At 42.4% G+C, this 23,933-nt stretch overlaps 1 protein-coding gene across 7 annotated transcripts in view; it reads left to right on the plus strand.

The window, feature by feature from the left end:
• Nucleotides 1-22,566, plus strand: part of ITSN1 (intersectin 1) — a 145,605-nt gene extending 123,039 nt beyond the window's left edge. For 6 of the 7 annotated variants that reach the window (XM_075771243.1, XM_075771251.1, XM_075771283.1 and 3 more), the window contains 11 exons: nt 3,379-3,500; nt 4,389-4,495; nt 5,914-6,097; nt 6,552-6,650; nt 7,492-7,659; nt 9,308-9,520; nt 10,054-10,175; nt 12,461-12,543; nt 12,645-12,728; nt 13,161-13,334; nt 14,286-22,566. In XM_075771243.1, coding sequence (XP_075627358.1) covers nt 3,379-3,500; nt 4,389-4,495; nt 5,914-6,097; nt 6,552-6,650; nt 7,492-7,659; nt 9,308-9,520; nt 10,054-10,175; nt 12,461-12,543; nt 12,645-12,728; nt 13,161-13,334; nt 14,286-14,434 — 1,505 coding nt within the window. In that variant the 3' untranslated portion in view covers nt 14,435-22,566. The remainder of the gene's footprint in view (nt 1-3,378; nt 3,501-4,388; nt 4,496-5,913; nt 6,098-6,551; nt 6,651-7,491; nt 7,660-9,307; nt 9,521-10,053; nt 10,176-12,460; nt 12,544-12,644; nt 12,729-13,160; nt 13,335-14,285) is intronic. The other variant, XM_075771268.1, reaches the window with a different exon arrangement.
• The last annotated feature ends 1,367 nt before the right edge of the window (nt 22,567-23,933 follow it).

Below are 23,933 nucleotides of genomic sequence, written 5' to 3' on the forward strand. Positions count from 1 at the left end.
CTATCATGGTGTGCTATTCCCTCCTGCTTAAGGCTTTGGAGGAAAACTGTGACATCATATTTTACTGCTGCTGGTTCGTTATAATAGAATAGATTCCTGTCTGCTGTGACCTTGCCATTATGGACTGGGCCAGCATGAGGTTTCCAGTGAGATCTGGCGGTTACATTGTTTAGAAAACCCGCCTGAATTAGAAGAAATTAGAAGTTGTGCCCATGTATGTAGATCAGTGAGTTCCCTCTGAAGATGCAGCATCTCTTGTGCGTTGCTTTCAAGCTTAGAGGTCAGCTTGAAAGGCCTGTATATTCAGGGCCACCTTTGCAAGGAAAAGGAGCAACACATTTACTTTTTACAGTGGCATTTTAAATTTTTTTTTTTTTTTTTTTTTTTTTGTTTTTACATTTCTAGAATCCCTTAGTCGTGCAGGTCCTATGGTGATAGGAGGTCAATGCACAGATTTCTAGTTACAGCATTTGTATGTTGGTTCTATAAGCGCAGACAGAGGAACCAGGCTGGTGAGTGTGTGTGAATGCCTCTGCTTGGGGTCCTACTGGTTAAAAAGGCGGAAATTCACATATTCACTGTGCTATGAATGTACCAAGTTAACTATTGTAATTTCCCCATTCTTTCCTGGGTGTACTAGATTGTAGCTAAGGATTCAAATTCGGCACCTTCCAGAAGGGCTCCAACACTACTTTCTCAGAGCGGGAGAGAAAACATAAAATAATGGGGCACTCAATAACTGGAAAGAAATGCCAATGCCTTATTTTAAGTACCCGAATGGCTGTATGCACAAGGGACTGTGTGTGTGCTTTAAGTTAGAAACGTTAAGCAATTTCTACACAGAAGGAAGGTGCTATGATTTGCCCCCAGCAGAGCTTTCCCATCCATCAGTGGACATGTCTGATATCAAGGGTGCTTTCTAGCCCCTAGCAGGAGCCTCTTCTAGTGAATTGAATTCATGAATGATATTATCACAGCTGCAAGTGGAATTTAGATGTTCATAAAAGTCCTTTGCACAGTACTTTGATGTCCGTGAAAAACTAGCTAGAGCCCTATGGCCTGACATTTCCACTTGGAAAGGAACTCAGTTCTTTGGTATTTTTAACACAAAGACAAGAGAAATCTTTGTACTTGTGCACCTCATGAAGAAAATCCCTTATCAGAAAAGTGTCTCCTGCATGTCCTGCTCAGGTTGAAGCAAGCTATTTTCGCAAATATTTAGTGTTCAGAAGTAGACTGTTCATTGAAGTTCAGAGTAGCCCATTTACATCCCACTTGGCTGGCTGTCAAGCTAGCCGCTAAAATATATTATGATTCAAAATGTTAAATGCTTCCTCGAAAAGACTGGTGGTTGGAAACCACACTTCAAACCAAGGTCATCAGCATCTTTAAACGGTAAACTTTCCCAGTCTCTAGAGAAAAATAATTACGCACCTCGTTCACTTTTAATGAAGCTGACAGTGCATGGGGAGAACTAGTTCTGTTTATTAGACCTCTGATTTACATGAGAACTAAGACAACGCTCTGAAAGCAGCCATTTATTAAACAGAAATTAAACGTTTGGCTTTTGAAATGTGCCTGGTGATTTGATTCTTTTGGCATAAAATTGATAATTCTCAAAACCTATTTTATTTCAAGCAAAGTTTCAATTGCGTCTTCTAAAGGACTGCAATGTACTGTATCTCAAAGAGCGTTATCAATGTGCTTATGCTTCCAATCTGGTCTGTTCTCAGCTGTTTAATCATAGAGGAATCTACCTTGACTGTCTGTATCTACTTTTGGGGGAGGATTTTTTTTGTTGTTGGGGTTTTTTTGGTGCGTTTTTTAAATTTTTCAAATCTATCATTACCTTTTCAGGAGCACAGATTAGTTGATGCAGCAGTTGAAGATAGTCTATGGAAAACTTAATGGTGATATATGTGGACCTTGCTAGTGGCATAGTGCAGAATCAGCTCCTGAGTTACATTCAGGAAGCTAAAAATGCAGTAACTACTGTCTAAGAATTTTACATGCAAAGAACTGAAAGAGTTGTCCAGGGTGTGATGTGATTAGGAGCAGTAGTGGTTCACTTTGTGAAAGCATACGCAAACATCTGATCTAAAAACATCCCTGCCAGATCTCAGTAGGTTGGTGTCGTTGTTGATGCTGGTGAACAACATAAAAAACCCCTCAACCCTTGACCATTTTAAACCCCATGAAGTGAAGGTCCCTTTCAATATTTTTCAGACAGAACTTTTTTCATAAGGAAAGTTTGTTTCAATGGAGAATATACTGAATTTGCCCAGAGTTCACTGAGGGGTGGGGGAAAGAATTAAACTGAAGAATTTTGATTGTGTAGAAATAGTTTTAAATGGTGCATTTTTAAAGTGAAATGTTTTCAACCTGTTTGAAGTCACCTTTGCTTTTTGAAATGCATTTTATTTTATGCAGAAAAGTAATAAAAATAGCTTTAGAAGTGAAACTGGAAGAAAACATTCTGCTTGCCAGTCTCAGAAGGATTTAATTAAGCTCAGCTGAAAAATACTGGCTTACAGAAGAAATTGTAATTAAATGTTCTCTTCTAATTCAGAATAGAGAATGAAATTTGAGATTCTAGAATTTATACAAAAATTCTAGCATCTACACAGGATAAACACAAGGGAGGTGGTTTGCAAAAATTAAAGGACAAAACCAATGGAAGATGAGTTCTTAGTTACAAATTTTTACATGCTTTTGAAGATAAAAGAGTACAGTAATAAACCCCTTTGGCTTGGCCTATAAATTAGTGAAACCTGTGGAGTGATTCCACTGACTTGCATGTGTTCTGGCTCAAGTCCTTCAAAAATTTAGAAGCAATTTTTAATTGAAGTGTGAAGAAGTAAATAAGCTCTGCAGGACCTTCTTGATTAGGATGCCTACTTTGATGAGAAGGATAAAGGCTAGCCTTGAATTTAGAGGATAAATAAGCTGAAATTCCAAAGTGTCCATCAGAGCCTTAAGATCACTGCAGCACTCTTTCCTAATTCTATTCCCTTTTAGGATGTCTTTACATTTTCTTTCACAGTAATACCAGAGGAAGTCTTTGCCCCCTTTTTAATTAACAGCCATCCATCCATTTGGGAATTTGTTTTACAGTGTGGCTCCAGCTGAATGACACAACTAAAGGGGACAGCGAACTGTGGAGTGAGGTTGGAAATGGACAGGTAGCAGTGAGGAGGGCTTCGATGTTTTGAGTCCCGAAGGGATGAAGCATTGTTAGCGTTGTGCCATTACATGTCAATAATGATTAAGTGAACAGGCAGTAGTTACTGTTCATTAATCATTATTTGAACTTCTGCAGATCTGAATCAATTTGCAAACAACTGTAAGTAAAATCTAGGATCCTTTTGTGTTTTCCAGGGTGTGCAGACTTGCATCTTCTGGATATGTTGACGCCTACTGAAAGAAAAAGGCAGGGATACATCCACGAGCTCATTGTCACGGAAGAGAACTATGTAAATGATCTGCAGTTGGTCACAGAGGTAAGACAGCACAGCAGCTTTAGGAGCAGGTTTTATTCACTCATCTTTTTAAATTAAATCCGTAATTTCACTGTTCAAACTCACTTTATATCACTGCCATGTGTGACTTCCTAGGGATGATCTGTATTAAATTTTCATATATATATATTTAGATATATATGCATGTGTGTATTGGCGTGGGTGAAACTAATGCTAAGCCCTTGTGCTACCATCACCAAACACTGATGTTTAAAGTATCATTCTAGTAAACCCTTGTTGCTCTTGATTTTGAATGTTTATTTCTCATGTGTCCGTTCTTAAAGCTTGAAGTGCTTTATGTGCCAGTTTCCACATTCATAGTGGCACTCAGTTATCACTTACTGTAATTTTCTTTACACGTTATAAGGTACATCTCTTATGTGGAAAAAAAGGGAATTTGTACAGGCAACTGACATGGACAATTCTTTTGACAGAGGGGGAAAGCCCTTTTTTGAAAAAGAGGTCAAGCTTGGCAAACTGAGACACTTTGAGATAAATCAGAACTTCCATGAAAGAGTCCAAAGTAAAATGTATTTTAAGTTGTATTCTCAAAGTAGTCCTGGGATGTTTTGCAGGAGACCTCTGACTAAAATTCCCAGGTTTCAAACAGATTTGATAATTAACACCACCAACACAAATTTAGAGTATCCTCTTTTAAAGCCATATGCTGCTCACAAACATATTATCAGGGGACACTATGGATCTGTAGGGCATGGCGCATGTTTGAAGTCTGTTCTGCTGTGTGTTAAGTGCTACTCTGATGTAAAGTTTTCTCACCTCCAAACTAAGGAAGTGAGCATCATCAGTCTTAATCACTTTGATTATATTTAACATATACTTTATAAATTGCTTAACTTTCTGAATCTGTAGATCTTCCAGAAACCACTAATGGAATCTGAGCTGCTAACAGAAAAAGAAGTTGCTATGATTTTCGTTAATTGGAAGGAGCTGATTATGTGCAATATAAAACTACTGAAGTGAGTTATTTTTTTTTTCCCCTCGTACTTAGCAATAACAAAGCCATGGGTCTCTCCCCCCATTTCCTTTTAGCTGCATGAAAATATTTGCCACTTATGCAAGTAGTAACCGAAAGGGCTGTGTGTTTTTCCTTGTTGGAAAAAGCAAAGTGTTAACAATGTTTGCTATGACTTGTGGTTGTTGAGAAAAATCCAGAAGTTCTTTGTTGAGTAAGTATTTGCGCTTGCTTTGCTCTGGGTGTACACACGTTCCAGAAGGCAAGATCAACCTCTCCTGAAGAGTAGTGCCTGCCAAGGCTACCCACAGTCCTGTCGTAGGCTTTTACCTCCTCTGTCTCTGTCACAGCCCGTACTCAGTTCCAGTCCTGTTATCCATGAGTGCAAAACGAGGCACAACCACCTCTGCCTCCCTTATTCTGAGTTAGCTGACGTATTCCTTTAGTTATTGTAGGCTTATAGCACCTGAACGAGCTGCTTTGTGAGAAGCGGTGCCAACAAAGCCTGGTTTCTTATGGATTTGTGTCCGGTGTACCCTGTGCCCTTCCTTCCAAAGTCTCCACGTACTGCAACCATGAAACTCCACGCAGTGCAAGTACCTTTATTTCTCCCTTCATTCTCTGTGGCCTCTGATGGATCCATCTTCCTACGTGCATCCTTCTCACCCATCCCTACCACTTCAGCAAGGCACAGTAAATGCCGTGGCTGGTTTGGAGGCACGTACCTGCAGGTTGCTCCTCTGGTCATTGCCAGAGAAACTGAGTAAGGATTGAGTTAAACCTGCATCTTTGTAAGCAAGAGGATTAATAAAATTCCTTTTTTCCCTACTAATTTCTGCTGCTAATTTTCATTGAACTTATAGGGATTTGAAAATCTTTTAGGTTGTAAAAGACCCTTAAGATCATCAAGTCCGTAACTTTGAGACATCTCTGTTTTTGTAAAATGTATTTGAAAATGGTTGACAAGTTGGAAAGTTATGACTGTGATAGGGCAAATGCAGGCAGCTCAATGACAATAAACCTCCTTTCCTTAGGAAACCAGGCTAAAATCTTGAAGTAGCTTTGAGCTTAAAGAACGAGGGATAAAAACCTTACCTCTACAAGAGCATATCAGTTACTGTCTTTCTAAACTAATGAAAAAGGAAATCACATTCCTTTTTGTATTGTGTCTGATCTGGCATTGCATTAAGTTAATGTCAAATAACAGTTGGTGACCAGAAGAGAGAAAAATGTTGTTGGCTGAGGGTGCAAGCTTGATTATTGTATTCTTAAAATGTGCAATAAATCTAGTGGCTGATTTATTTATTATTCAGGGGTCTCTTTATCGGAGTAATGAATAAGAACCAAACCATTTATTTCCTAAACGAGGAATCATTCTTTAGTGGTCTACTTATAAAACACACACAACCTTTTCATGTTTAGGGCTTTGCGTGTGCGTAAGAAGATGTCTGGAGAGAAGATGCCAGTGAAAATGATTGGTGACATACTGACGGCACAGCTGCCACACATGCAGCCTTACATTCGATTCTGTAGTTGCCAGCTCAATGGGGCGGCGCTCATCCAGCAGAAAACAGATGAAGTCCCTGAGTTCAAGGAGTTTGTTAAAGTAAGAAAAGAAGCAATCACCATGAATTTTGTACACCGTAAATTCAACTCATCATTTCGCTAATTTGCAAAACATAGTCTCAAATAGTGCTCTGTGTTGGGCTAGAATGAAGAATCTTCAGACTTAAGCAGTCATTGAAGGAGTACATTTTTTCAAACAACTGTAGAGCCATAAAATAATTCTGTTTAATATTGGGTTTGCTGTAAAATACTGGGACAGTAAGAAACAGTGAGTACTGGGAGAGTAAGAAGAAGCCCTTCTCAAGGCAGGTGAAGAATATATTTTAAAAAAATACACGAAATTCTCCTGCACTGACATTCTTTGTGATCTAAGAACAGATTCAGCTGAGGCATGATGTTCATCTGTTGCCTTACCTTTTTCTTTCTTGGAGGAGCTCATTTTGCAGGGTTTTAAACAAACTGACTAACACCATTTTACCTCTCTAATGTTTCAGAGGTTAGCAATGGATCCTCGCTGTAAAGGAATGCCACTATCAAGTTTTCTACTAAAGCCTATGCAACGGGTAACCAGATACCCACTAATAATTAAAAATGTACGTTCTTTTGCAAAGATGATGTTTTTGATGCTGCTTTGCTTATAGCTTAATTACAGGGCAGTTTGTGTCAAGCTTTGTCACTGTTAGATATCTGATGTGCTAGGGAACACAGGGGTATCCTTTTATATTTGATCACACTAGAGCAAATGTGGTAACTCATCTGGCATCAGCGAAATGACTCGTTATTTCCGTTAGAAACAGAGGTGAAACTTGCACACAAAGAACCAGAAGGTAGTAAATGCTAAATGAAAACTTTAATATTCAGATAACAGGAGGAACGGGTCAACCTTATGCTCTTCTTTGCCTTTTTTCCACGGTGTTATTCCCTCCACAGTCTGGTAAATGACGTTCAGTGTGCAAGCCTGAATGCCAATTTGTTGCAAGTTACCTTACTGTGCAGCTTATGTTGCTGGATAACTTACAACCCTTTCCTAACTTTCATTTGCTGCCTAACGCTTACCATCCTGAATAATGCTATTGAATTTGGCCCAGGACTTTCTCAGGAAAGATTTACAAATTGGATGTTGGCATTTAAGAGATTCCTTAATAGGTCGTGGATATATTTCTGTATATGGCTGGAATTTGCAAACTTATGTCAGAAGAGTGAGCAGTGTGCTGACGCAAAGGATCTGCAGGCAGGCATTCATTTTGTCTGTTCACAAACAGACTGTGAATTTGTCTCCTATTTTTCATGTTTATTGAGGAAGAAAAGAAATTCGGAACACACTGGCTGGCTCCGATGAAAATAAAGACATAAAACAGAAGTGTGGGGCTGACAATATGAATACATTTTAACTGCAGATAACAGAAAAGGCTAATGTCTTGTATTTATCTGTAGATAATAGAAAACACTCCGGAAAACCACCCAGACCACAGTCACTTGAAGCATGCTCTTGAGAAAGCAGAAGAATTATGTTCTCAAGTAAATGAAGGAGTGCGGGAGAAGGAAAATTCAGATAGGCTGGAGTGGATCCAGGCTCACGTTCAGTGTGAAGGCCTGTCGGAGGTAAACAAAGTGCTATCTAGAGTAACGCAAATGTGGGTGCGCTTCTCCACCGGTCGGGAAGAAACCATGGCTCACTTTTGGCACTGCATCAGGGGACAAACAGTGTAATTAATCAAGTCATACAATCTTCAATCCTTTGTTTTCATCTTTCTTTGGCTCCCTTTCACTCCTGCACGTAATCCTTTTTGCTGCTCGTGTTATTGCCTTCTGTATGATAAATGCTGCTTTTGTTGCCTGCCTCTGGATGAATGCCAGGTTTGATGCTGCAATTTTCAACCACAATTTTCCGGTTTCATAGCTCTTTACAATACACTGCTTATTGTACTGCTAGATCTCATCCTTAGCTATACCTGACCATCCTGGAGTGCTTTAAAACTCATCACAGAAAATATTTTTTGTGACAAAACCTTGTATACATTTTGAAAGCTCAAGACTACTGATCAAGTCTCTCTCAAGACTTTACAGAGAGAATCACTGCCTCCCATTACATATTATTTTTTATGGTAACATGCTAAGTTCCTCTACTGCAACTATAATGAAAATATTGTATTGGTATGTCCTGCAAAAGGATGGAGGATATTTTGATGGCCTCCCTATTATTGGTGAAGATAATAGAGGCAAGCAGATCACAACTTGATTTTCACAGTATGCATTGAGTTTTCAGTTCTAGGAGATAAAAAATAATAAGCACTGGTTGGTTTATAAACTGGAAAACATTGCATTTCATCTCGTGAAATCTAACTGTTTCAGGGGAAAGACAGGCATGACAATTTTAGAAGGGTCAAAGTCATGTTCAGCTGTCTTATAACTGCTGCAAGATGGCTGCTTTTATCTTCTGTACGTGTTGTCTGGCCCTAGAACACCAAAAATAATACCTGAAAGACCAGCTGACTGCTTGCTGATATGGTAACACCAGTAGCAGCCTTGAATCTGTGGCAAGGGGCGGTGCAGCCTTCCCCTGGTTTTCTGGCTGTGATGTTTCTAATCTGTAAAAGGAGCCACTCCAGATCTAGCTGCTTGACCAGCTAGGATGGCAAGAACCTTACCATCACCTAGTGAAAATAAACCTGAAAATGAGGCTTTAGGAAAGTGCAAGCCTCTACTCATATGGTAACAACCTCCAGATGAGTCTTAAATTCTGCCAGTTCCAGCCACTAGTCAGCAGCTGTCCCATAACTCCAGGTATTGGGGGTACACAAAGACAGGCTATCTGGAATTCTTTTGGTATGTTTTAATGGGTGAAATTCCAACACAATTCAGAAATCCAGTTAAGAAAGCTCAGCGTTTGGAGAGGCCATTTGCATAGCTCTTGCTAATCCAGGACAAGTCATCATCAGCCGAGTTCCACTCACAGAGGTGCATGCGTGTGGCAGAGCAACTCGAAAGGAGGCACAAATGCTTTTGGCTTCGCTCCAACTGTCCAGGACATGCCCTGTGCAACCGATGGGCTGCCTTAAACTTAATTTTCATCTAGCATTTCTATGATTTGCACCGCTTATCATGCGCAAGGCAGAGACATTGCTCGTCATCCCTGTGACACAAATTAAAACCAATGTCAGGACTCAAAACTATATTTGGTCTCTTTCAGGGGAACCTCGATTGTTTTACTTTATACAGTGCGTTGTTGTTCTTCTTCTACTTTTCGCAGCAACTCGTATTTAATTCTGTTACAAACTGCTTGGGACCACGCAAGTTTCTGCACAGTGGGAAACTCTATAAAGCCAAGAGTAACAAGGAACTGTATGGCTTTCTGTTCAACGATTTCCTCCTCCTGACTCAGATCATAAAACCTCTTGGCTCCTCTGGCACAGACAAGGTCTTCAGCCCCAAGTCTAATCTACAATACAAAATGTACAAAACTGTAAGTACCACTCTTAAATGGCAACTAGGACGATTATATGCTAACAGTGCATATAGCGGGCAGCAGCTGCTGTGCTGGATGTGTAGGCAATAGCCTTTATATAGAAGAGCTTTGAAAGCTTTAGCATAGGCTGGGGATTCCAGGGGCTGATGGTGAGAAAGCCGGTGGTTTGCTTTAGCGAGATAAGAGAAGACACTTTTGAATTTTTGCTAAAATAACCTCTCCAACAGAGGTGACATGTATCAGGGAGTGATGGGGAGAGTAGTGTTTGCTGCTTTTTGTGGGAAAGAAGAGATTGCTGTGCTTCATGAGGCTGCTTTCTGACTTCAGGAGAAGTGTTCCCAGACTCTGGAGGCACCTGTGTCTTTGATAATAAGAAAATTCCAAAAATGGCATATCTAAAGAAAGATGGGAGGCAGGCAGAAGGGGAGATACTGCAGGCACAAGATAAATCTGTTCTAAATTGCTCTGTGTTGAATGCATCTGTTTGGATATTGTGTGGTAGAACTCTAGCTTTGCCTAATGTTTTACAGCCCATTTTTCTAAATGAGGTACTAGTAAAATTACCCACAGACCCTTCTGGAGATGAGCCCATCTTTCATATCTCCCACATTGACAGAGTCTATACACTCCGGGCTGAAAGCATTAATGAAAGGTAAGTACCTGCATGGGTCATGTTAGTACTGAATTTGAAACGTCTGGTGCAAATGTATTTGATGTACACGTGCGTAGCAGTCTCCGAGCAGTTTATGTTACAAGACTGGAGAATTCCTTCTGCTCGAGAATACGGTGATACTGAAGCTATGAAAAGGAGGGAGACATAATGATGTTTCCTGAATTCTGATAAGACCAACAGTGAAATGGCTAGGAGGGCCGATATATTGGCTATATTTCACAACATTTTATGTTAGCATATGGAAGCCAAAAGATGCCATCCTATCTTCTTCTGTTAACATCTGTTTGTGCCAGTGCAAGCATTTGTATGGCTGTATGTTGAATGAGATTGAGGAACAGGTCAGAATTAGAACTTGAAGCAAAAACCTACCAAACTAAACCCAGTTAGTTTTAATCTGGTTGAGTTCAGACTGAAACAGTCAAAAGAACAGCAACCTCAAAACCTCAGCTGGTGATTTTTATCTCTGGCAAGCTTACAGAGACAAGATTACACTGACTGATACTAAAAAGGTTTCTCTACACAATTATAAATTCTTGAAAGATAACTTTTGTTGAAAAATGAAAGCTGAAAGTGCAGCAAACCCCTCCTCTGTAGTATAGACATTGTGTTATGCCAGCCTGCAAATGTATGCCCCCTAAACATTGTGATGCAGAAAAATACATAAAACATCTTTGCTCTCTGCCTGCCTGACAGTGGTTTTCATTACTATTACAAAATACTATTACAAATAGTTTTTCTTGCAAAAGATCCTACTTTTTTGGATCCCATTTGTACTTTGGGATGCTGTCTGTCCCTCTATGCCACAGAATGAATGAGCATCTTGGTTAGACCCTTGGTGATGAAAATTGATACGGTCTTTTCAACTTAGAATCTGTTGCACAAATCAGACTATAGCGATAATCATCTGTTCTGCATCAGAGCACTCACAGCAGTAGTCAGAAACATGTAAACTCTGCACCACGTTCATCCTACCTAGCTTGAGGAACTTCAGCGAGATGCTTAGGCACGCCGTGCTGAACCAGCAGCGGAAGGAGCCAGATCTTCACATACTGCACGCCCTCTGGAGGTGCCTGCCTCTCTCCATTCACTAGAGAGAGAATACATGGGAACGGCTATCCGAATTTGGGCGCTCCAGTCAAATGCCTTTACTTATATGAGATACAGCCTTTGACTTTTTTAATACCCCGACCGCTTGTTAAATAAGTGCAACATTTTAGATGAAATATCAGTTGAGCTCAATGATCTTAAAGGTCTTTTCCAAGCAAAATGATTCTATACCTGCAGGTTTTCAACATTCACTTGCTTTTAACTAAGAGCAACATAAATAAAACATTAGCATTAACAAGTGATTAATTTGCCCATTTAATCTTAAAAGACCTTTACGATCAAAGGCTTGGTGTACTTCTGAAGCTGATGTTTGCCATTTAGGGCTGAGCTGGAAGACAGAATTGTCCTTAAGTGTCTTATTTTCTTAAACATCTCCCTGTGCAGTATATAGGTGAGTGCTTAGACCCCAGGCCAGGCCAGTGTAAGTAGCTACAATGCCCTGTAGAGCAGCAGCTCTTCATTTTGGGATCAGAAGTGGATCCACAACTTCTAGATTCTCATTTTGCCTTGGCTCAGGTCTCAGGCTCCCTTATATGTCACAGCAATTCTTCTAAACCCTTGAGGTCCCTTGGGAACCCTTCTTCTACGATTTTCCTCTCAATCTTTCCACTCAGTCTCTTTATTTCTTAAGAGAATTAAGAAATGTCTTAAGAGATTTCCCAGAAGGGCCCATAGGGAACCATGATCATTCATCACCTGAATGTGTACTGCCTGAGATATGCTTTGTGCGTCCTGTGGCTCAGAAAGATTTTGGTATGAAACCTCTAGGATCAAGAAAACTGGCCATCTCTGCAACATAGCTGTCTTGTATCTTGCCAGTGTTACAAGAAGTTAGTTTATTACAATAAAGCAAAAGGCTTGGTGAAAGCAAACTTGTCATCTGTACCTTTTGGTTTTCTTACCAAGTCCCTCCTGCCTGTGATTTTCTTGAGCTTTCTTCATGTGGTGGGATCTGCTGGCTTGGGATGGTTAAATTTCTGCAGGTGCTATGATTTCCAGAAAGATCTCTTCCAGGTGCACAGCTTCAGTGTAGCAGAGCCTGTGATGGGGACAGAGCCTTGGTTGGGAAGGAGGGCCGGGTTTATTTTTGTCTGCTGTGTTCCAGGGAGGAAAAAATGGAAATGATATTTTGCAACTTTTTTCCTTTCCTTCCGAAGGACTGCTTGGGTTCAGAAAATCAAAGCTGCTTCAGAACTTTACATAGAGACCGAAAAGAAGAAGAGGGAAAAGGCCTACTTAGGTACAGCATGGGATGTGGGGGTCTCATCTTCTGTGGGAAAGTCTGTGGGTGGGAAAATATACATTAATGACTCTTCTCTGTCCTCTTCTGTTTCACCATAGTTCGCTCACAAAGAGCAACAGGCATTGGGAGGTTGATGGTGAATATTGTTGAAGGCATTGAACTAAAACCTTGCAGGTCGCATGGTAAGTGCCTTGGGTTTTTCATAATATGCTCTAAGACAATGACATTTCTATTTGTCAGGCTAACTTTGAAGGAGGTTCTGTCAAAAACATGCTTTTGTTTAATGAAGTCATTTTAATGAACTTAAAAGATAAGGGAGTGATTTTGTGCAGTTCAGTAGCAGTCTTGCAGTTGTTCTGCATTAAGCATTTGTTTCAGACAGACTTACTTTCTACCACGTAAGCCATATCGTAAGAGATATAAGCCACAAAGTCCTGAAATGAAAAGCGGAAGGTGCTCAGCGCCTTGCAGAACTGTGTCCCTGTTCTTTATAATGGCAGTGAGGCCACAGTCTTTCCCCAGTGCATTGGCTGTAGGAGTAAAAGGATGTTTAGGAAGAAGATAATACACCTAAAAACGCGATTACTCTTTTATGTTTGTTTCCATCTTCCCAGGAAAGAGTAACCCATACTGTGAGGTGACGATGGGCTCTCAGTGCCACATTACCAAGACGATACAGGACACTCTCAACCCGAAGTGGAACTCCAACTGCCAGTTCTTTATCAAAGACCTCGAGCAGGACGTGCTCTGCATTACGGTGTTTGAGAGGGACCAGTTCTCCCCAGATGGTACGTAGAGGGGCTGCCACCCTTCCAAGGGTATTTTCAGATCTCCTGTTTTGAAGAGGTGCATGCCTGCTGAGGTCCTAGGACCAGAGAATGGTTTGGGTTGGAAGGGATCTTTAAAGATCGTCTAGTCCAACCCCGATATTGAACCCCTTTGCATATTGCATATTGGGAGCCTGCTCACCCTTATTCCCCAGTGAAGTCATGCTAGTATCAGTGGAAAAAGAATCAAGCTCTCTGGTTTTCTTTGGGTTTCCTTTCTTGGGCAACTTGACGACAACTAAAACGTGGTTTGCAATTCTGCCAAGTCTTTAGAAAACTTTGGATGCTCTTTGCAAATGGATAGAGTAATGCAAGAGGAAGAGAAATGTCTTCACGTTCCTGTAATATGCACTAACAGTTGGAAAAATGAACCCAAGATTTGTAACCCATTCTTATTTAATAACCTGGGGTAGACATATGGAGCATGGAAGAATGTAGTTTGGAGTCATAATCTCTCAGGAAGTATTTGGATAGGTCTGTCATTCATGTGGCCACTGCCAGCTGGCCCGTTGACCTCATCACTAGTGTGATGCACTCCTTGGCTCTATCATCTTGAGAGAGCTTCACACTCAGTTTGAACTGTGCAGTGGCCTTAGGCCTTTTTTCTAACGTATTGTAAAATAAATAAGCTACTGAAGCAAGGCCACTGTGACGTACGTAGTGGATTTTTCTGCTCATGAGACCATTTATTTTTAATGCTGCTGCTGTCTAACATGGTCCAGATAAAATCCTCTTTTATGCAGACAGACAACCTTTGGCCACCTTCCACTGCAAAAATATAGTTGGGCTGAAGGCTTGTTTTCTCCTTTTGTTGTGTATAGATGGAAGCTTAGTTCCTTCTGCAAATTAGCATTTTATTGCAAAGTAAATCAGTTGTGTCATTTCTGAGCATGCTGTCTTTTTGCATTTCAGACTTTTTGGGCAGAACAGAGATCCGTGTGGCAGACATTAAGAAGGATCAGGGTTCAAAGGGACCAGTTACAAAGTGTCTCCTTCTGCATGAAGTCCCAACAGGAGAGATAGTCGTCCGACTAGACCTGCAATTGTTCGATGAGCCTTAGAAGGAAAGGGACCAATGTTTTATTTCGGTCTGAGTTCACTGCAATAGGTGTCTCCAGAAGCTGTCACAAAATCCTTATTGGTGTGGTATGAAACTACTGCTTGCCCTTCACACGTAAGAGGGTTATCAAAGCAAACAGGAGCATCTTTGTGCCTTGATAATTCTCACTGAAAAATGAATCCCAATTTAGTGAGGAGATCTCCCTCGATTTCTCTACGTGGAACTTGAGGTTAGTTTCCTGGGTTTATGAAATAACCTAGTTGTTCATTGCGCTCCAGTCTGAAAGGCTGGCAAACCACATAGGTTGCTGTGCTTGCTCCAGTTACCCTACTCTTTAATTTACATGAAGAAGGCAAGGTTGGTATGTTTTGGAGGCTTTCTGCAGGGTTTTTCCCCTTAAGGAATTCTGTGCCTATTGCTCAGCAAAGTGGTGTGTAAATGTAATGTGAATGGAAGGAGCAGTTATGCGTTAAGAAGATCTTTGAAGATCTTCATGGTGGTACTGAAAAGACTTAGAAAATAAATAGTCTATATCTATAAACAGAGAAGAGTCTATTAACATACCACTTCATGACTCACATTGCCCCTGAAAATAAATTACGTACAGGCCTTCTGCACAGAGATGCATTGCACTCCGGAAGAGTCCACCCACTCGGTACCTTTGGAAGCTGCTGTTTTCTGTAGGACTGTAAATGTTTGAACAGTAAGCGAAGGATTAAACATAGAGCCCTGCTGAATGTTGTGCTATACCACTTCGATACTGCTTTACTACCGCTGCTTGATTGTGTGACTGCAGATGGATGATTGGTCACCTGCGGCGGGGAAGAAAAAAATCCCGGCTCTAGCTCGGGAAGCCAATCTCTACCCCGCAGAGTCTCGTTTGCAAAGCAATCGGTGGTGACCAGTTATTAAATTGTATTGTGCCTAACTGCGTTTGACATCATGTTACTGCATTCAGGGCAGCAGCATACTGTAGCTCACGGAGGTGTTTGCGGCAAGCCGAGGTGATCGCAGGTTCGGTGGCAGCGATACTGGATGCGACCAGAGAGTGCTTGTGACGGTGCAGAGTGGGTAACCCCCAAGCAAAAGCCTTCCCCCAGTCATCTGGGGGAACGTCAGAGCTTATCTTTCCAGTTAACTGTCCGAATACACACGTATAGGCCCACATCCAGCAAACTTTCCCTGTTTGGCAAAGCACCCGGCTTTAAGCGCGCACTTACGTCTTGTTTCCCATAAGCACGTGCGTAAGTGCTTTGCTGAGTCTGGACTCGCGAGAGAATAGACCCCTAAGAGTAAAATTCCTCTTTGTTCTGCTTGGATTCATTTTGTTCATGACCTATCATGCATACACTGGTATTTTTGTAAGGACTTTATTTCCGAACGGGAGGTGTCAGCCTGTTTCATTAGCATGTGAATGTTCTTGTGGAGCCTGTTGTTAGGTTTTGGTGTTCCTTGCATGTCCTTTCAGTACTGGTTTCCACCTTTCCTGTATAGGCGGTGTTCTCTAGCACTACAAGTCTTATTGATTTCCATTAGGAAATTAGGATATATTCATAACGGATAGGTAGATACAGTATGGTAATAAGTGTAAACTGTGCTGGGAAGTGTCTGTGTATTATAATTTCCTAAAAGACCACTGTAATGTTTCAAGCAATGGGAAAAAAAATAATAATGTATGTTGGAGGGACAACAAAGTTTACATTTCATACTTTTCAGAATCGCTTTATTATTTATTTATTGAAGATAGTGTAGAATTTTGTATCAGAAATGACAGACATACTTATGTATTTTTTGAAACAAAACAGAGATACACACTTTAGTTAGAAACTTTCAACTGACCACATTTTAGAGGGAGTGTAACTTCCTAGGCATGCATTTGTTTACCACTGACTGGCTGAAAACACGATTAAGAGAACTTTAAGTTTCTATTTTTCAATGTTGTTAAGACAATTGTTTCAATTAAAATATGTAAATAGTACTAAACCCATGCTTTCCTAATTCCATATCAATACATTTTATTAAATATAATGTATATGAAAATACACTTTGTTGTGGTAGGATAAAAAAAAGTGATAAAATATATTAATGGAGTAACATTAAATGTCATTGTCTAACCTTTTATCGCTGTCCTAATTTTACTCAGTAGCTGTAAATACGGTGAACATTCATTTCAGTGTTTAAAAAGTAGCATCACTTTTTTATGGTATCATTTCACCAGCATGAATTACAGTAACAACTAAACAGACAAACAGGACAAAAAAAAAAAAAAAAGGATGGCAGGTGTAATGCAGAAATCCTGGCTGGGTTTTCGAAGGGAGCCTCAAGGAGCTGCACCTTCCTCTGAGACTCAGCTGGCGTGGGAAGCGGGGGACCCTTAGCTGCAGGGGCTCCTCTCAGATTGTGCCCCTCATCACGCACCTGTACAACTGCGCCATTTTGGGGAATTGTAACAGAACCGAGCACCTTCCCGACCGCCGTCACTTGTGATTTCCCACTTACCCTCGATGCACAGCGATGTTTAACTCCCCTTAATGTCAATAGGAGTTACGCAAACATGATGATGATGAAGGGCTGGGGTTCGGCTTGCGGATATCTAATGAATCCCTCATAATCGGTCTAATCCTAAAGAGGAAGCTTGTCCTAATCCCCGTGCATCGAGGACAGAATGTAGATATTCCCTTGGAGCCAGCCAAGTGTGCATCGCGATGTCGCTATTTTCTCACTCGCTCGCTCGCCCTCAGTGCCCGGTAGCACACTGGCGCTGCCGGCTTCCCAGATGGAACTGCTTTCACAGGCTTAGCCAAAAGTTCTTGGAAACCCATTGACTCCTGCCTGGTTTTCCCTGTTCAGGAATGCTACGGTCTTGCACATCCCTTTGCATTAACTCCGCGGCTGTGCGCGCTGCACATTTCTGCTTTTTTTACCCGCCATAGCTGCATAGACCTCCTGCTCATCCAGGACTTCGTGCTGTAAAAGCTCAGGCCTTTTACTGAAAAAAAAGAGACTCACTAGCTGTACTCCTACTAGTGCTTTCACAGAGAAAACGGCGAGCTCTCGTGGGCCTGTGTGAATGCCCGCTGTGCTCTGAAGAGTTTGGGGAAGGGAGAGGCATGCAGCAATACCTAGGAAGTTAGATATCCCTTCGTGTATTTAGCAAGTCAGCTGGCATTACCACAACATATGAAGGCCGAGCCATACGAGTGCCACGCGCTGGCTGTCAGGCCAGACTCTGCTAGTCTGTGCTACCCGTGTTGAATACATATATTTACATAGACTCTATTTTTTCGGACGCTGGTTATTGATCTCTGAGTATCTCCGTAAAATAGCACACCTTATCTCGCTGGTCCCTTTCCAGCCCCATCAAGATGTGTGTACGCTTTTCCTAATGTTATGCAAAACAACCGCAACAAAAAAAAAATCAAAGCCCAGATAACACTCAGTCACATTTTGGATTGAAAGAGCAGATTCATGCCGATAAGCATCCCCGCTAAAACGCAGAGGTTGTAAACCTGTATATTGTGGAGTGCTGGGACTGGCTGTCTGCATTTGCTTTGGTAAAATTCATCCTTGTAGAGCGGCTGAGTACAAGGTGTCTCTGTTATCCTTAAAATGAGGCACTGGTGAGGTTGAACTGGTGCATGGGCCACTGGGACTGGCCCTCAAGATGGGGTTTCATTTCTACCTTTTAGCAGGCTCTACTTTTTTTGGAGAAGATGTTTTGCTTAGAAGTAATTCTTCAGCATCAAACTCCTTGTCTGGCAAGCAAGCCTTTCTAAAAATAATACTGTGACTTTTTAATGCTTTCACTGCCTTCCTTGAAATAGTGGTCTTGCTTTGGATAAACCGGGAGGAAAAAGCCCTAAGAGAAGAAAGAGCAAAATCTGCAGCTGTGAGAAAACGCAATGGTAAATGTTGCACTGGTAGTTTGGTTTCCAAGCCGTAATCCTGGGAATTGCATTTTTCCCCTTAGGTACGTTAATTTTCACAAGGAGAATAGTGTTTCTCCCTAGTGCTTCCCTGGTTTGAAGTCTTGTAGTAGAACCAAGTTAATAGGTCAGAAACTGGAAGGGAACACCACTACTTTTCGAAATAAATTAAAATGACTTTTGAAAGATGCTGATGGCTGGGAACAAGCAGAATGTCAACGTTGTTGTGGCTGCACACAGGACAGGATGCCAAAGAGAAAAGAAAGGAATCTTTTTTCTTTTGTTTAGGTTTTTTTTGGGGGGATGGGGGTGTGTGTGGGCATGGTTAGGTTAAGTCTCTCAGCAGAACTTCAATTATCTGGGACCCCAAGCATCCATAATATAACAACAGTGATTAATAACAAGCCATGTGTTTGCCCTCAGCCTGGGAGAGCCACACTGGATTTAGTGCAGCTCTCTCTTTATGCAGGCGTTTGCATGCACTTTTTTTATAGAAGTGGAGCTTTTCGGTGTTTGTAACAGCCCTTGTACTCCTCCGTGCAGGAATTACCTCAGGGTTGCTTAGGCACCATGTTGTTCCAAGATGCTTTCACAGGGACTTCACAGGCTTGTAGACATTGCTGTCAGGCTCTTTGCTTCCCTGGTGCCACACAGGTAGCTCCCACAACCCTCCAGGAGGCACAGGGGTACATGCCCCTTCCATATGGGAATCGGTTGCACCAGCATCAATGTGCCAATTTTCTGTCACTCTTGTTCCCCCAGCCTATAGTCACATAAGGTATTTGCTAGCAATGCCTTTATACATCAGCCGGGTGGATGTCTGGCCTTTCACCCATACCCCTCCCCATTTAGGACCTCTCCATCATTGCTCTGATTGCAATAAGAATCAGCCTGGTCTTGTCAATCTGCCTCGAGAGCGTTTTCTCGCTGTGGACAGGAGCTGGCCCTTCAGAGACACCTCTCAGGGAAACCACCTGAGCTCATTTTCCTCTGTGCTTGGTCAGATGTAGCTGGAAGTCATTATGTCCGGGGCAAGTTCAGCTCTCCCCCCTTTCAGGGGTCCAGCCCTCCACCTGAGTCTGCATCCATGTTGTCCTTCCCAGCAGTGCCAGGCTGGCAGCTGCCCACGCTGCGAGCCCGTAGCCTCCCGTTCGTTGCCATCAGGGTTCAGGCTCGTGTTTGAGATCAACCAGGTCCCCTCCTGGCCATGATTTTCCCCACCTGTTGAGCCTGTTGGCTCCCTCCAAGCCAAACAAGAGTTGTGTTGCATGAACAAACGCAGCGGGTGGTTGGAAAACACATCTCACCTCATCTCACTGCCTTGCTCTGTCGCAGTCCCACTAGGTTTTTCTTCTGTGTACGTCTTGTGAGTAAACTGGTGCTTCTGTCCTGCCATTAATTTAATCCTTTGGAAAGCATCACACTTTCCTTCCCTTTAACCCTGACTCCCAAAGCTCAGCTGTGTGAAACAGTGCTGGTTTAGGGACCTCTTCCCAGGCTTCTCTCTCACAGCTCATCTGCTGCAGCCCCGCAGCCCCTGGCTCAACGAAGCACTTCAGCAGCTGCTTGACTTCTTTAATTTGTGCCCCAATTCAGTGCAAAGGCATGCGTAAAGCCAGCCGGGTGCCTACGTGCTTTGCTGGGGACACGTGGAGGAATTCAAAAGGTTTTGATAATGTAGAGCCTACATTCTGAAGTTGGTTCAAGCTCTGTAAGGACTGGAAGATTGTAATAGAGCATCAAACAAAAAGTCAAGGTTAAGACAAAAATACAGTAGTTTATAGTCTTTGCAGCTGGATCTGTTTTCTTCTTTTTCTTCCCAAGAGTGGTTTTAGCCACCAAACTCACCAGAATTGTATTTACTGGGCAAATCGTAATTCTTTTATAGTTACAGATTGCAACACATTTGGAAGTGCTGTAAAATTTAAAAAAAAAAACCCCAACCACTAGGCTGACCTTGGCCTCAGAAATACCAAATACTTTGCCAAGTATGGTGCTGGTAGAAAGCCAGTTTGGGAAGTCCTGAGAGGTTTCATGCAGCCAGTGAGTTGTCTTGGGCACCTTGAAAGACAGAGCATGGCGCTGAGCTGACACTAAGCCAAATAACCGATAAATTACATAACGTTTTTCTAGATGCACTTAATTATTATATATTTTCTCAACATGAGTTTTTATGAGGGAACTTTTTAGATGTTCAGTTTACAATTTTTTACCCTTTAAAAATAAATAAATCACTTTTTGTTACTTGTGCATAGGGTTGGGGGGGGACATTGTGGATAATGCATTTTTTTGTAATATTAATTAAATACATTTTCAAAAGTAAAATGTGGTAAGTCCAGACTTTTCCTGCAGCAGTGGTGTCTAGTTTCATACTGCTCTGCTTGCCACTGTGATATTTCAGTTTATTCAAATCCAGCTGTCAAAATTCTTGAAATATACAGAAAAGCTGGGAATCAGGTTAAATCACCTTAGCTTTGAGGGGTTTGCTCCGTACGTACATTCCACATGTATCCAGGCATTTGTTTAGCCCCAACGCTCTTGTCCTACGTGCATATCGATGTATCTATAGTTCAATACATACTTTTATATATATATGTGTGATTATTTATATATATAATATAAAAATACAGCTATGTTGTCATTGTCAAATACTGAGTAAATCTAACAGAGAAGTGTTTATAGGCACCCAGTTTTGTTTGTTCGTTTAAATATTTTAAAATTAGGACCATCCTTGGGAAAGTATTTTTCTGTACATAGGAGGATATATTTAGGACCTAATTTAAAAGAATAAAGAACTGCAGTAAGACTATGTTAAACTAGCCTAGTTGTTTGATATAGTTGTCAAACCTTCTGCTCTGACTGTAGGTGAATTCCTTGTGCTGCTTGTAAAGCTGCAAAAGTGTCACTAACCCTGGATTTAGGGGTCAGTTCTGGGATCTTAACCTGTCGTGCAAGCAAAGGGAGCCAGTGCTTCCTCTGAGACCCCCCCCCCCCCCCCGTCAGACACCCCAGCCAGTGCCCCTCCCTCAAAAACCTATGAGCCGGTGTCCATCGGGTGATGGATTGGGTGGGAAATCCCTCCCAGCCATGGTGGCCATTCCATGGGAAGGGCCTCATGGTGGAACCTGTTCTCACCAGGGGGAAGAGGGAAGGTTGGGTGCAGGATGGGGCACGGCGCCGGGTGCTTGGCCAGCTCGCTGCTCCTGCTCCCCCTTGCCCCATCTCACCGCGTCCTTCAAGCTCTCCTAGGTTTGCACGACCACGCTCACCCTGGGACGGGCTGCTTTTGGGGTGGTGGAGCAGCACCCCTTGAAAGGTCACGCTGGTGCGGAGGGACCTGCAGCAACCCTCCTGCAGGGCAGGCATGCCCATCCCACCCAGGCGAGGCCCAAAGCAAGCCACTGCAGGTACGTGCCCCCCCCGCCATGAGATGACCCCTACCCCATGGGGAAAAGGAAAAGCCATCCCCCGAGGGGCAGGTTGTCCTGGTTGGTAAATTGTTGAAAAAAAAAATTAAAAAATAGCCATATTATTTTTTTTTCAATGTTAATACTTAGAATTGGGGAATCCCCTTTCCCCGCTGGTGGTGGTGTTACTTTTCTAGTGCACTTTTTGCTGCCAAACAAATAGTATCAATTAGTTTCCTTTTTTTTCCTCCCCCTTAAAAAAGGAAGTATTGTACTGTCTGTAGTATTCATATGATCCTAAAAATTACAATGGCATTATAAAATAAGAGCTGGCCAAATAAAAGAAAAAGTTACTTTTTTTTTTTCTTCAGAGAAAATGGAATTAATTTGTATTGTTCATTTACATCACATCTAGCTATTCTACAGTAAAACGTTCATACTGTGAAGTCGGCTTCTTTTGGATTTTAAAGCATTCATCATAGGTATAATGAATAATTATGAATCAGACACCACTGTTTCTCGCTAGACAATTATTTCAGCTGTACTTTTGTTGCTGTGAATGTGTTGTTTCCTCAGCCATGCTTGGTTAAATAATCTTATTTACAATTTACAAGGTCCAATTAAGCAAAAGTTCTTAAAATGTGTTCACCTGTTTGAGGAATTGTGCTGCTTCCCAGCCTGCAGTCACCAAGGTGGAAACTGCCAATACAGTTTTGGGCTTTTTGCAATTTGTTTGACACAGATGAGACTGTAGTTGTGCAAATGAACTTATGCAAGAATAAATCCCTTTCTTTTTTAAAGTTCAACTGCATCCTGTTACATTCTTGAGAAGTGCTTGAAGAAGAGTGATATGGTGTCCGCCACATTAAGTAAATCTTCAGATGAGCGTTTTTGACAAAAGGACTACACAGGTATAAGCAAAGCGATAGAGCCAGCGGCAGGGAAATAACTCACCAGCGTTTTGTGTCTGACACGCACCGCTTTTCATCTCTGTAACGCATTGTTTGCATTTTTTTTCAGATTTGAAAATTGAGAGTTGACCAAATCTGTAGTAAGATAGCAAAAATAAATTATCAAAAAATAATTATTAGAAAACCACCCACCCCCCTAGAAAAACCCCAACCAAAGGCACTTGCTTAACAGGTGGGGTGCCATTACTTTGTAACATCAGATGCACACAGGCCCTGCTCTGTGCCTGGGCACACCAGCAGCAACCTTTATGCCACTCGTCAGTGACTGCCTGTGGCTCTGCTGCCCGAGAATCTTTCTCCTCGATTTTGTTAACAATTACTGAATTTGGCCAGCTGCCCTGAGGGCAATACCTTCTGTAGCCTATTCAGCAGTGGGGCCCTTTGTCTAGCTCCACACCTGCTAATGCCTCCACCTTGAGGATACCATTTTTTCACCGCTGTTTCAGGGCTGGGGGGGCCCGACGGGGCAGCGCCATGGCCACAGAGCCCCTGCGAGATGGGGCGCGTCAGGAAGCTCGCCTGCTCTTTGGGGCTGCTTTGTCCAGGCCACGCTAATCCAGCCAGGCAAGGGGCTGGCATCTCTGCTGCACAGCACCGAGCTCCGGAAAGCTGCATTGCTGCAGGTACAGCTCTGTGCACCACCAGGAGTGGAAAGCGGGGTGCAGGGGGCCCCTTTGGGCTGCCCACAGCCGGCTCAGCCTGCCCCTCTCCTGGGGCCGCAGGCCTCCAGCAGCCCCTCTGCCCTGCCTCTGAGCCTCCTGGGGGGTCCCACGGGCCACCCGTCCTCCTCATCGACCCCTCAAGCTTCAGCGCTCCCTCCCCTTCCCCAGCATGAGCCCACTCTGCCGCTCCCACCGCCCCCAGAACCAGCACTTCGTTCTGCCGTGGGGGTTTCCATTCCCAGCCCTTCCCCGCCACCCCTTGCTTCTCCTACCCGCCTCCAGGCAGGACACGCGGCCAGCAGCCTTGCACGGCTTCACTTCCAGCGTGAAGCACCAGAGAAAGCACCGGGCTAAACAGTCTCTCCCCTACTGGAACTACTTCTTACAAATATTCTGAATATATAAATAATGTGGCTGGTTAAGAGGTTTCAGTAACGCAACTGAAACGAGCTAGCACTACCAGTTCAACAGCCCATTCCCACAAGAATGTTACCTATCTATCCAAAACGAAGCCAAACACTGGTTCTTGACCAA

The sequence above is a fragment of the Balearica regulorum genome, chromosome 1 (genome assembly GCF_011004875.1).
Source record: "Balearica regulorum gibbericeps isolate bBalReg1 chromosome 1, bBalReg1.pri, whole genome shotgun sequence".
NCBI classification, from domain to species: Eukaryota; Metazoa; Chordata; class Aves; order Gruiformes; family Gruidae; genus Balearica; species Balearica regulorum.